This window comes from Camelina sativa, chromosome 11, assembly GCF_000633955.1.
Source record: "Camelina sativa cultivar DH55 chromosome 11, Cs, whole genome shotgun sequence".
NCBI classification, from domain to species: domain Eukaryota; kingdom Viridiplantae; phylum Streptophyta; class Magnoliopsida; order Brassicales; family Brassicaceae; genus Camelina; species Camelina sativa.
In genome coordinates this window covers 46,847,140-46,859,284 of record NC_025695.1, presented here as the reverse complement: position 1 = coordinate 46,859,284, position 12,145 = coordinate 46,847,140, and the positions used below count along the sequence as shown (strand labels likewise).

The following is a 12,145-nucleotide window of genomic DNA, read 5'->3' as shown; positions in this document are numbered from 1 at the left end:
TTTTTTTTTTTTTTTTTTTTTGTTGGTAGAAGATAATAATAATTAGGGATTTGGGATTTTGAAAACAAGGGCATCTGGATTTGGGAACACAGGGAGCGGGAAATTGAATTTTGGAAACAGTCCCGAAACCTTCCACACCGTTTAGAAGGTTCAGATCCCTACCAGTACCAAGATATATCGATATGGTCGAGGGAGGCAAAACTTGAGTGCCGACGTGGATTTTACTATGGTCACGTAACTTGGCATCAAACAGTTACATTATATATAACACGTGTAATGTATTTCACAAAAAAACCGTCGCAACCCACTACGAGTACACGAGAAGTTGTTTTATTTAAAAATATTTCGTAAATGGGAGTAAAAAAATAACCAAATGGTCAAGAGAAGGATGAAGACGACGACGACGACGACGGCGAAAGCAAACACAATCTTGGAGAAGAAACTCGAAGAACTCGAGGGTTTGCTAGAAGAAATCGGTTCTGGCAATGGTGATCATACTATAGCATACCGGGAATTCAAAGACCGGTTTCTTTTCACGCATACCCTTTTAGCGGCGGAAATATCGTCGGTTAAGGAAGGTGAAGAAGGAGCAGAAGAGAAGTTGAAACTTCGTTGCATGGCTAAGAGGTTAGCCGAACTTGAAGAGGCTTTCAAGGATTTGACCGGTCCAATCGACGAACCGAACATGCAGAGTTTGGAAAGTGGTGGTGGTGGTGGTGTCAATGTTGATGATGAGCAGACCGGTTTGATTCGCTCGTTGGTTGAAACGTTACACGGAGAATATAAAGACGATGCGTCGTTAGAGGAGAAGTTGGCGAAGAGAAAAACCGAGAGGATGAAGACGAAGCGGTTTAGGGGTTTGGTTAGTTTTGGTTTAGTTGCTTTTGTTGCGAGTATGGTTAGTTTCTACGGTTATCTTTGTGATCAAACGAACGAGAAAACCGTGTTTCTCACTCCTACTTAATTTTCGTAACAATTTGTTGCTGTTGTGGTTCATTGATTACGGTGTGAGTAATTAAATTATAATGACTATTGTGTTATATATTTTTCAGTAGATTTTGGCTTTCTATATGATTAATGGTTTTTTTGTTTGATTCGATCGTGTCTCTCGGAACTTTTTGTCATATAGATTTTGGCTTTCTATATGATTAATGTCATCACTCAAAAACTCTTGTCTCTTGTGTCACTAGTGCGTTTCTGTGTTCCTAAACTGGTAGACTCTGTTTTTGTCAATTTGCTTATGTGTTGGTTTTGATTATGACTACTGTTCACCAGATACTAGTAGGAAAAAAATAATATGAACTTTATATTTATATATGAGATCTTATAAAACTATAAAGTTACAACACAATAAATAAACAATTTCTGGGTAAAATAATAATCAGTAGTCGTTAAGACATATGTATGATCTGTAATCAATAAGCATGAACCTCAATTAATTATATATAGGCGTGCGGATTTACACACACGTTTTAAGGATTGATCTTACGTGTGTGTATTTTGAGCCCAAGAGTAGAAGGAACAAGGAGAAGAAGTGGAAGACGCATTCATAGAAACCATTGTTGCTTGCTCTTGAGAGAGATGATGAAATGTTTCATTCGAAGAGTTATCTGATGGATCTTTGTTTACTTCTTCCTCTTCTTGGCCCATGATTAGTTGAGAAGCAACAAACTTGTCAAGCGTTTGCCAATCCATCACTTGATCATCATTCACTAGTAATCCTGATTGATGATGACCACCATTACTTGTGTTCATCATGATCATATGATTATCATCATTGGTAATAACAGGACCATCGTCTCGTTGCATTATTGTGGTTGGGTTTGCGTTAATAGTGCTTAGTACAACACCATAAGGGTCTTGATCATTGTGATGTAATGACGATAATGATGATGATGATGAGCCTTGAAACATTCTTGGACTCTCTAGATCAGGAAGATGGTAGTAATTACCATTAGCAACATCCATCTGCTGTGTGAACCAATTAGATTCTTGACCTGATGATGATCCCATCATTGTTCTTGGGTTGTTATAATTCATCGTGGTTAGTTTCTTCTTGAAAGCGCGACAAACCACCCATCCTTCCTCATGAGGTGGTCCATTTTCATCGGTCTCAAGACGGTATTCGTGCATTATCCAATCAGATTTCTGACCATTCGGGGCCCTACCTTTGTAAAACACAAGAGTCTTCCTCATCCCAACAAGCTCTTGCTTTGAGTATATGGCCTTGTCTCGACCTGTTGCTTTCCAAAATCCGGAGCCCGTTGCTCTATTGGTTCGTGTCCCAGTTGGATATTTCTTGTCCTTGTGGCTAAAGAAATACCATTCCCTTTCTTCTCCCGTCCCTCGTCCACATAACTCTATATAGTCCAAAAAACAACATTTTCAAAAAAGATAGTACGACCTTGATTCTGAATTGAAAGAATCTGACTTTCAAAAACTAATTTATGTAGTATATATTATAATTTAACTAATGAAATAAAAATGGATGAACGTTGGAATGCACACATACCTTGGATGTCCCATGGCTCGATTTTGTAGAGATCGACATCTTTGATAACATCAACTTGCATTCCCGGGAATGCAACTTTGTTCTTGAGATAATAGTCAACAAGCTCTTCATCGGTCGGATGGAATCGATAACCGGGAGGAATGTGCGAGAGACTCTCCATTTTGGTCTATTTATTTTTTTATATGTTCTGCCAGATTGCAATTTGTAACACATACTTTATCATCGGTACATAGAAAGATATGCATGCATGGAACTGATGTGAAATTAAGAATTCAAGTATGCCTATAATAAAAATGTAAAAGTAATTATGATTAAAGTATATTTGATCAATTTCACTATGAAAAAGTTACATTTGATACTTTGATTACTCATAATTGTTCCATTGAACCAAACTTTATACACGTAAAATGATACTAAAAACAAAATTACTTAGTCGACAAAAACAAAAATAATTACTTTTATGCATGGTTTCAAAGTAGTAATTCACTTTCCACAGTCGTTAAATGAACATATTATTACTTATACTTCCCATATCTTTTAATCTTCCCATTCTCCCATTATATTCAATGGAAAAAAAGTATGAACCACATACAGTATATACATACGCCAAATAAGTTAACATAGTTTCCAAGGAGAAAAAAGAAGTAATATTATAAAAACATAGTTGCTCTCGTGAACGAAAGTGAGTATATTTGTGGATTATATATATGCGATTTTGTAACATATTGAAGACCGAAAATCAGAAATATACATTGTTCTATGTACTGAAAGAAACTTACTTGAATCTTCTTCTTATATATATGCAAGCTTTGTAAGAATATTCGTTTTTTTTTTGTCTTCTCTTGGTTCCTCGTAGATTTGGAGAAAGAGACAAAAGCGTTTTGTCTTGTTTTAGTTGTTTATGTTGAGAACACTAAAGACTTCGAGTGTTCCGATTATGGCGGATTCTCTAGGCTTATATATACACATATATATAGGCACATAAATGTAAACAGAGACAAAAAGCTCTCGTGATGCAAAAGGAATTGTGCTTTATATTATAATTTTTTGGTAATTTCTTTTGTTTAATACTTTATTAAGGGAAGATTCTATTTGGATTTTGGGGGTCTTTAATTATAACTAAGCTATCACTGTCTTTCTCTCTCTACCTGAAGTGTTGCATAAGTTTTCACTTTCTACACTGTGTGTGATAGAGAAGTAATGTGATCTTTTAGAACTATCTCTCTACCAACCATTGAATGAGACGTTTTTCAAATAAACTACTTCCCTTTAGTTATATATTTGACAAATACCAATTAAGCGTTTCAGTTGGTGCGGTCGTGGCTGCAATTGTTCACGTTTTGTGGATTGGTGTTCATACTGCTAAAAGGATTACAATTTTGTAAGCTAAAAAATATTTAAAACCAAATTGTACATATCAAGATTTTAATAAAATTGAAACTTTAAAAAACTCTTGGTTACATACAATAGAGATCGAGTTTATTAAAACTAGATAGAAAAAGAAATGGAGTACTCGTTTTAGACGTCTTAGCCATCAACAAAAATTGTTGAAATTTTAACCATTTCACACCTTTATCCGCCTGCGTTTATTCTCCCGCGTTGATGTTACTCGAAGTCTCAAATATGTACGACACTTTAGATAATTAGATCAAACTATAAAATCCCTAGTTTTTTAATTGACCGTACGTTGATCGTCAACTAGCAATATATATAATATCCTATAATCGAGTTATTTATTAGATTCGTTTGGTGAAATGGATACGCATGTTCTTTTTGAATAAGAAAACAAAGTTTTTTTTAATTAGTATGACATTAGTTGATCAGAAATACTTATATTTATATATCAGCTTTACAATTTAACTAATGAACAGTTATAACGAACCGAAAGAATGAGAGTACTTCTACAAGTTGATGCATGGGATATTTTTTCGCAGTTATAATCTATGCAAATTTTTTAGAATTGTAAGGTTTGAACCCATTGGATCTTACTTTACGTAAAGTTTGAATGTGTTTTGATATGAAAAAACCGATTATATTAGTTCCAACTTAAAAGTTGTAAATTGGGAATTAAACTATACATATTCATATAAAACTCTAAGACGATTCAGCCATGAACAAAGATAAGACAATTTTCTTATAAAGTTTGATTGCGATGATTGCTTAAAAAATAAATATCAAAATTACCAGTTATTTTATACACATATTTAAATATATAGTTTTTTTTGGTCTCTTTCTAGTGTTTATATATCAACGAGTACTCAAACTATAGAGAAACAAATCACCAAAGAGTAATCTAGAGAATGTATCACATGATCATAATATATTTTGGCAAGTTTTTGTACTACTTGTTATGAAGTGTTTTATTTTATTTTAATTTAATAGACGAGTATTTTTTTTCTTTTGAGTAAGTAAACAGAAGATAACAGTAGAATAATTTATTAAAAAAACAGTAATAAAATAACGTGGCGTGACATGAGTGGTTACGTAATAACACAGGGAACATCATCGCCGAGAAAAAAGCTCCTTATCGCCTTCGGTGCTGTCCCCACTTCACTTCCTTTTTGTCCCCACCAAACTTCTCACTTGTTGAGTTCTTCCTTCTTCAGTTCTTCTCAACCCCTTTAAACTTACATCCAAATCCTCCATTTGATTCATATCATTATAATAAATTCTCGAATGTCAAGAAAACATACGTTTTCATGTCTTCTTTAAAGTAGGCTTTCGAATATGCATTTTCACATATATGAAGATTAGGCGAACGTATATTTCTATGAATAAAAAAGTTAGTACAAACTACTTTGAATTTGATTGTCATACTCATACGTAGGTGATACAAGATTGATAACTTAGAGAAACATATGTGGTATTTACTTCTTAAGGTAATCGAATTTTTTTATGACCGATTGAAATTCTATACTCATACCATATGGTCCACATTGGCATTTTTTTCAACAAAAACTTGATCCGTAAGTTCAATCAAAATAGTTTTTGTTATTTTCGTTTATTTAATTTCTTTATTTGTGTCTGTTCACTCGATTAATTGTTGTGGTCATACGTCAAATTCACATGAATATATACCACGTTAGTTATATTTTTATTTGATAAGTATCGATTTGTGGGTTTGTCAGTCTAACTATAATTTTAAGCTATTGTTGTTTTCAACCATGTTAAAAAAATTAGGTTATATTTATAAATTTCTTCTTGAACAAAAGCAAAGTTCAGAGAAATTAGAGATCATTAGATTATGTAGTAAATATCATGACCTAATGCTAGACCTTATTTTTTTAGTTTTGACGGCAGAGTGTGTCTCTTTTCTCTCTTTTTCCCCTTATTTCAGTGTCTATCTGATATTGCTATTAATATAAAAATAAAATAAAAAAGGTGGTTCTTAAGCAGTACGCTTCTATCTCCAATTTCTCCACTTGGAAACACTATGATTATACCTGCAAATTCTATATCATTTTAGTATATGGTCTATATAAAGATATATATAAATATTGCACGCATCTATTTTTCGTGAGTAATATGTACGTACTATAAAGAGATGGATGTGGTGTATCATGTATGTATAATGTAGAGTTTTGAGAATGCCACTTTAAACTTCGAAAAAAAAAACAAATTTTCATCTATTTCATATTAGATGATGGGACCGACAAACCGACGGTTTTGAGTACATTGATAGGTCTTCGGGAACACTGAGAGAGTGACTGTTATCCAAACCAATCATACCACACGTTTTCTTTACCCAAGAGAGCAAATGGTTTAAGTCGGTTCGGTTTGGGTCCTCCTAACCGGTAAAGGTAGTAAACACCAGTTCATCTTGTGGCTGAAGCCGCTAAGTTGGTCCCAGTAGAAGAAATTATATGATTGGAGTCGTGAGCCCGGCGTGGTCCTCCTAGCCACTGTCAAGTCAGCCATTGCCAACGAACCACCGTTCTTTCCGGTCTAATGAGTGGGCCTTACGAGGGGCCGTTATCATTCTGTGGGGTCTAAAAGTAATGGGGGCTACACGTGAAGCTCGTGCGCGAGTGTGTGTATTAATCTACCTATAGCTCTTTCTCTATATAATGTACACCAATCCATATTTCATTGGACTATACATATCTCACTCATATCACTCACACATGTATGTCGTTTTAAGATATCTGTTGCAAGATATTAGCATGCAACAGTCAAGAACGAAACGATTAGTTATGATTTGCCGATGGATTAAGTATATTGTTTGATGAATTCGTTTAAACGCGTATGAGACGACAATAAGAGTAGAACTAAAATTGATTTTCACTTAGTTTGTAGTGTAAACTAGTTGAATTGTAACGCCAAAAATTGCTTGGAAGTTTAACTAGTGGCAAACAATTATAATTACATTACTCGAAAACAATTCAAAAGACGAAGAGGGAAGATTTATATGAGGTGTAAATTTGAAATAGGTTTTTCTTGAAAATGATTGGTTGATTGTGGAGTTGCGGAGATCATTCCTCCACCAAGATGTATTCATGGTCATATAAGCCTATAAGGGTATGACGACCAATTTTTTTTACAAATCATAGGGAACATTATAATCATTTATATGGAAAACGTACATTATAACAAGACTTTTTTTTTCAGAGTTTAGTTTTGTCTTATTAAAAAGCAATTTACAAGATATTATATGTTTGTACCGGGGATTACGCAGTTTAAACAAATAAGATTTAGTGGGAAAGAGCGAGCTAAGTTCTTTATTAATCGGGGAAGGTGTGAGATCGTCACTTAAACAAATCGTATTAGAGCTTGTTAGTCTACAGACGAACTAGTAAGCTTAAAATGACGAACTGAAAACCAGACGAATTATACGAAAGATAATAGCAGTTTTCGATGCAAAGTATTGCTCTGGGGGTATTGTCCGCGGGTCAGGATGATGATCCCAATAAATGTCCTCTCCTTTTATAGGAGATTGTTGACCTAGGAGAGTTTAGGGTTTCCTCCACGAATTCCCGAGATTGCCCTTCTGCGGGAATTAATGACTTGCTTCCAATCTCGCTGGGCCGAGAATGCAACTNTGAGTGTCGTTGGGCCGAGTGGCATATTGGGCGTAGCCCATATCCAACAATAGTCCCCCCCTTAGTCCGGAGAGTGGCAGTCTTTCTGCGATCGGCGGGCATACTTAAATCGTTCGTAATATGCCTGCTCGGCACAGATTGTCTCAGTTTGCCTTTGGGGAAGAAATTGCTGTAGTAGCTCTTTTGTAAATGCCAGGCTCGTCTTTCGAGAGATACCGTGAATATCCAACGGTCCTTACTTTGAGCGCGGTATTCGATGAGTTTCCGGAAACGGGGAATATCGCAGATCGAGGTGACGAATTGGCAGTAAAATTTCCGTTTTATTTACTTATTTATGTATCACTCTCTTCTCCTTTTTCTTCACTTCCTCCACTACCATAAGAAGGTAACTTTCTCTCTCTTTCTTTTATTTTTATGCTTTTACTTCTTTCTCTCTCTATTTCTCTCTTTTTAGTTGAGTTGCTCCCAAAAAACCCTAGCTTCCGCCGCCGAGCAAGAGATCAGCTTAGTGCGGCCACGACCGGGATCGCCGATGGTCGATTCGTTATCGCCGGTTCACCCGGATCGGCGAGGGTCCGCCGCTGCAGATCCGGAATGTCAAGCTCGGCTTTGTGAGATCGGTGGTTCTTTGTTGGGAACATGTGCCGCTCCTTGGTTTCGTCGATCGAGAGGTCGGCAATGTGAAAGATCGGCGAGGTCGGAAAGGTCGTCATTTGTGCGAGATCGGCGACGTGGGAGATCGGCGATGTGAGGTCACTTTTGACCCGGTCGGGATTGATGTGGGAGATCGGCGAGGTCGGCGAGGTCGGCAACTGTGCGAGATCGGCGACGTGGGAAATCGGCACTTGTGTGAGATCGATGACGTGGGAGATCGGCACTTGTGCGAGATCGGCGACGTGGGAGATCGGCGAGGTCGGCGAGGTCGGCAACTGTGCAAGATCGGCGATGTGGGAGATCGGCACTTGTGTGAGATCGACGACGTGGGAGATCGGCACTTGTGCGAGATCGGCGACGTGGGAGATCGGCGAGGTCGGCGAGGTCGGCAACTGTGCAAGATCGGCGATGTGGGAGATCGGCACTTGTGTGAGATCGACGACGTGGGAGATCGGCACTTGTGCGAGATCGGCGACGTGGGAGATCGGCGAGGTCGGCGAGGTCGGCAACTGTGCAAGATCGGCGATGTGGGAGATCGGCACTTGTGTGAGATCGACGACGTGGGAGATCGGCACTTGTGCGAGATCGGCGACGTGGGAGATCGGCGAGGTCGGCGAGGTCGGCAACTGTGCAAGATCGGCGATGTGGGAGATCGGCACTTGTGTGAGATCGACGACGTGGGAGATCGGCACTTGTGCGAGATCGGCGACGTGGGAGATCGGCGAGGTCGGCGAGGTCGGCAACTGTGCAAGATCGGCGATGTGGGAGATCGGCACTTGTGTGAGATCGACGACGTGGGAGATCGGCACTTGTGCGAGATCGGCGACGTGGGAGATCGGCGAGGTCGGCGAGGTCGGCAACTGTGCAAGATCGGCGATGTGGGAGATCGGCACTTGTGTGAGATCGACGACGTGGGAGATCGGCACTTGTGCAAGATCGACGACGTGGGAGATCGGCGATGCGGGGTCGCTTGTGACCCGGTCGGGATCGATGAGGTTGGCGCCACTCGCGACATTATTCGCGACACTCGTCGAGTTCGGCCAAACGATGAGAGGGAGACGGGAGATCGGCACCGTAGTGTGCTCGGCACATCCATGCTTGGCGGCGACGAGCTTGGCATGGTTGATCTCCGAACCGCGGCTGATTCTGATTTTGATGAAGGCGACGCTGATCTTATGTGTGGAGGTCTCGGTTTTCGGTCGTCAGACGATAAGGCCCCAAGCGAGAGAGATCGGCGAGGGGGTACGGACGAGGTCGGTATTTCGAGCAGGAAGGAAGATCGTCCTTCGACGAGCTCCCGAGTTCTAACGTATACGCGTGGTAAAACTCTTGCGGGAATTCGGCGTGCTTTTTCCGAAGAATTTGCGGCTCATAAAGACGTTTTTGATGATGTTAGTGTCGGCATTGGAGCAGAATGTGGAGATTTTGATAGTTTGGCCAACGACTTCAACTTTGCTGACATTCTCGAGTTCAACGAAGATAGCGACAGTGGTTTTGGTGGGAGTCCTATGGACGTTGTCTCGGCCGAGGATACTGGTCCTCGTTCAGCCGTTTTGGGTCTTAGTGCTGCGTCGATTGGTGCTAATCTTTCAGCCGGTCCGGCCGATCACGGTCCCTCGTTGTGCACATCGGATAGTATTGCCGAGATGGCGCGGTGGTGTAAGATGCCCGAGGGATTGGTTTTCCGGGTTCCTGAGTCTCACGAACGTCCTTGGACGCCCCCGACAGGTTTCATCGCGCTTTTTGAGCATTACTTCACTGAATGCGGTCTTTGGTTCCCTTTGCCGGAATTTTTGATACGTTATTGTGCGAGGCGTAGGATTGCCATTTCTCAGCTTTCTGTGGGAGGTATCCGTAATGCGGTCGGTTTGGCGATACTTGGTACCAACTGTGGTATAGAGGTTGACGTGCATTTTCTGGAGGAAGCCACCAAGTTCACAAAAGTTAGAGGTAGTCCGGGATACTTCTACACCAGTGCTAAATCAGGTCACCAAATAATCGTCGGGGCTGAGAAAAAGATTCGTCGTTGGCAACGTTATTTTTTCTTTGTCAAGCGGGACGAGATTTCGTTTGATGATCTCGATGTGTTTTGTGCTACTGAGTGGAATATGTTTCCCGGTAGCTTCATAGTTTCTCACTCGTACTTGTTTGACTGTCATCCGACTGGCTTCTGACCCTTTCCTTGTTTTTGTTGGTGTTTGCAGAGCCTGTCGTCCGTTTGCGCGCTCATCCTCCAGGTTTTTTCGATAATCTTAGACAGATCCGAACACTAGGGGCGCTTCATTGGCCTTCGATTACTCAGAGATCTCGTGAGTTTCCTCCTCATTTTGTTGTATCGATTGTTGCTTTCCTTAATGGTTATTGGTTTGTTATACTTTTGTTTTCCTTTTTAGGTCTACCGCGCTTGGGGATGGGAAAAGTTAAACACTCGTCTTCCTCGATACGCCGATCAGTTCAAGAAGGTCGTTGAAGCTGGGTCTTCTTTGCGTGCTGCAGACACTGAAGTTGCCGACCCGTCGCCGGGTGGAGGTGCCGATCCGCGAGTTGCAGAGGATCTGAGGTCGGCGGAGGTTGGCGCCACCCGTGCTGACAAAAGGGCTGCCAAGGTTCCTGCTGTCGTTCCGCGTGGGCAGAAGTCACGTGGCGAGGCTTCTGATGCTCTAGCGATCGTTGTCGCTGATTCTGGGCATCCTACTCCATCGAGGAAGAGGGCTTCTCATGGTGAGGTGGTTGTTCCCGAGCCCGAATCGTCCAAGAGATCTAGGAGGGATGGTATTCCGCGCGACACCACTGAGATTGATGATTCATTCTCCTTTTCTTACAAGACGAAGGATGAGTTGTTGATCAACAACGCTGCTGCTTGTGGTGAGCTCGCTAGCAAGGTTCACGGGTCGTTTGACCCGCTCCCCTCTGTGGGTTCTCTTTACGATCCCGAGCTGTATAGATCGTGGGCTCGGAAACACTTCCAGGTTGGCATTTGTCTTTATTTTTTGATTGAATTTTCTCAATTATTATCTTAATTCTTTATTCCTCGCATTTCAGGATGGTGGTGGCGTGAACCGCATGGTCGTCTCGTACGAGCGTCGCATTGCCGAGCTGGAGAAGCAACTTGCTGATTCTCGTACTTCTGAACCATAGAGGAGATCGGCTGAGGAGCTTCGTCAGGATCTCGATAAAGAGCGAGGGGTTTCTGCTGTTCTCACGAAGCAAAATGCCGGTTTCAGGAAGCATGTAGCCGATCTCAAGGCTTCTCTTGATGCTTCTCGCTCTCGTCTCGAGCAGTTCGAGGTTGATCACGCGTTTCAGAAGGCGCAGTTGCAGCAGCTGCAAGCGGAGCGGCATGGCATCGACGTCGAGGTTGCTGGCTACAGGTCTCGTATCGAGAGGATGAGGAAGCATATTCTTGATAACAGAGCGGCGCAGGAGTCTCTTCTGACCTTGAGCCTGGTGAGCGGCACCTATGATTGTCTTCAGGAGTTGGCGAAGAGTGGTACGATCGTTCCGTCGAAGATTTTGCTCGGCTTGGAGGCTGATGCGAAGATGTGGGAGGACAAGGTTCTTGGTTTCGATATCGCCGACGTTCTGGACAACGACCTCGAGGCTCTCCCAGAGACTGCGATCCTTCCTACGAACCTTCAGGCGGCGGAGGTTCCCGTGATTGTAGGAGAGGAGGTCGTCATGGCAGGGGCACCTGCGGGATCGGACGCTCAGGTTGCTACTAAGCAGTGACTTGCTTTTATCTTGTTCTATTAGGACCTATTCCGTTTGGTAACGGATGTTGGGCCGTTTAGGCGATGTATTTTTCCTTTTGAACCTTTGCATTATGATTGGACTTGTTTTATGTGTTGTCTGCTGATTTTATGATATGTGTCCATCGTTCTATGGATGTGTTCTTCGAGAATTGCGGTATTGATTGCTTTGCCTCGAAAATTGCACTATT

General features: G+C 41.3%; 2 protein-coding genes across 2 annotated transcripts; one reads left to right on the top strand and one right to left on the bottom strand.

Annotated features, from left to right (window-relative positions):
• LOC104726838 lies at positions 287–1,091 on the top strand. The gene has a single exon (XM_010445785.2). The coding sequence runs from the start codon at positions 374–376 to the stop codon at positions 962–964; it is 591 nt and encodes a 196-aa protein (XP_010444087.1). The 5' UTR covers positions 287–373; the 3' UTR covers positions 965–1,091.
• On the bottom strand, positions 1,304–3,329 carry LOC104726837 (NAC domain-containing protein 101-like). Its single transcript, XM_010445784.2, has 3 exons — positions 3,292–3,329; positions 2,513–2,699; positions 1,304–2,360 (listed from the first exon to the last, which is right to left on the bottom strand). Exons 2-3 carry the CDS (start codon positions 2,670–2,672, stop codon positions 1,486–1,488), a joined length of 1,035 nt encoding a protein of 344 aa, XP_010444086.1. The 5' UTR covers positions 2,673–2,699; positions 3,292–3,329; the 3' UTR covers positions 1,304–1,485.

Bases quoted from the DNA above. Each gene is read 5' to 3' on its own strand.
- LOC104726838 (XM_010445785.2), top strand. From the start codon at position 374: ATGGTCAAGAGAAGGATGAAGACGACGACGACGACGACGGCGAAAGCA.
- LOC104726837 (XM_010445784.2), bottom strand. From the start codon at position 2,672: ATGGAGAGTCTCTCGCACATTCCTCCCGGTTATCGATTCCATCCGACC. The intron at 2,361-2,512 runs GTATGTGTGCAT...TGGACTATATAG, and splicing joins CGAGCCATGGGACATCCAAG to AGTTATGTGGACGAGGGACG.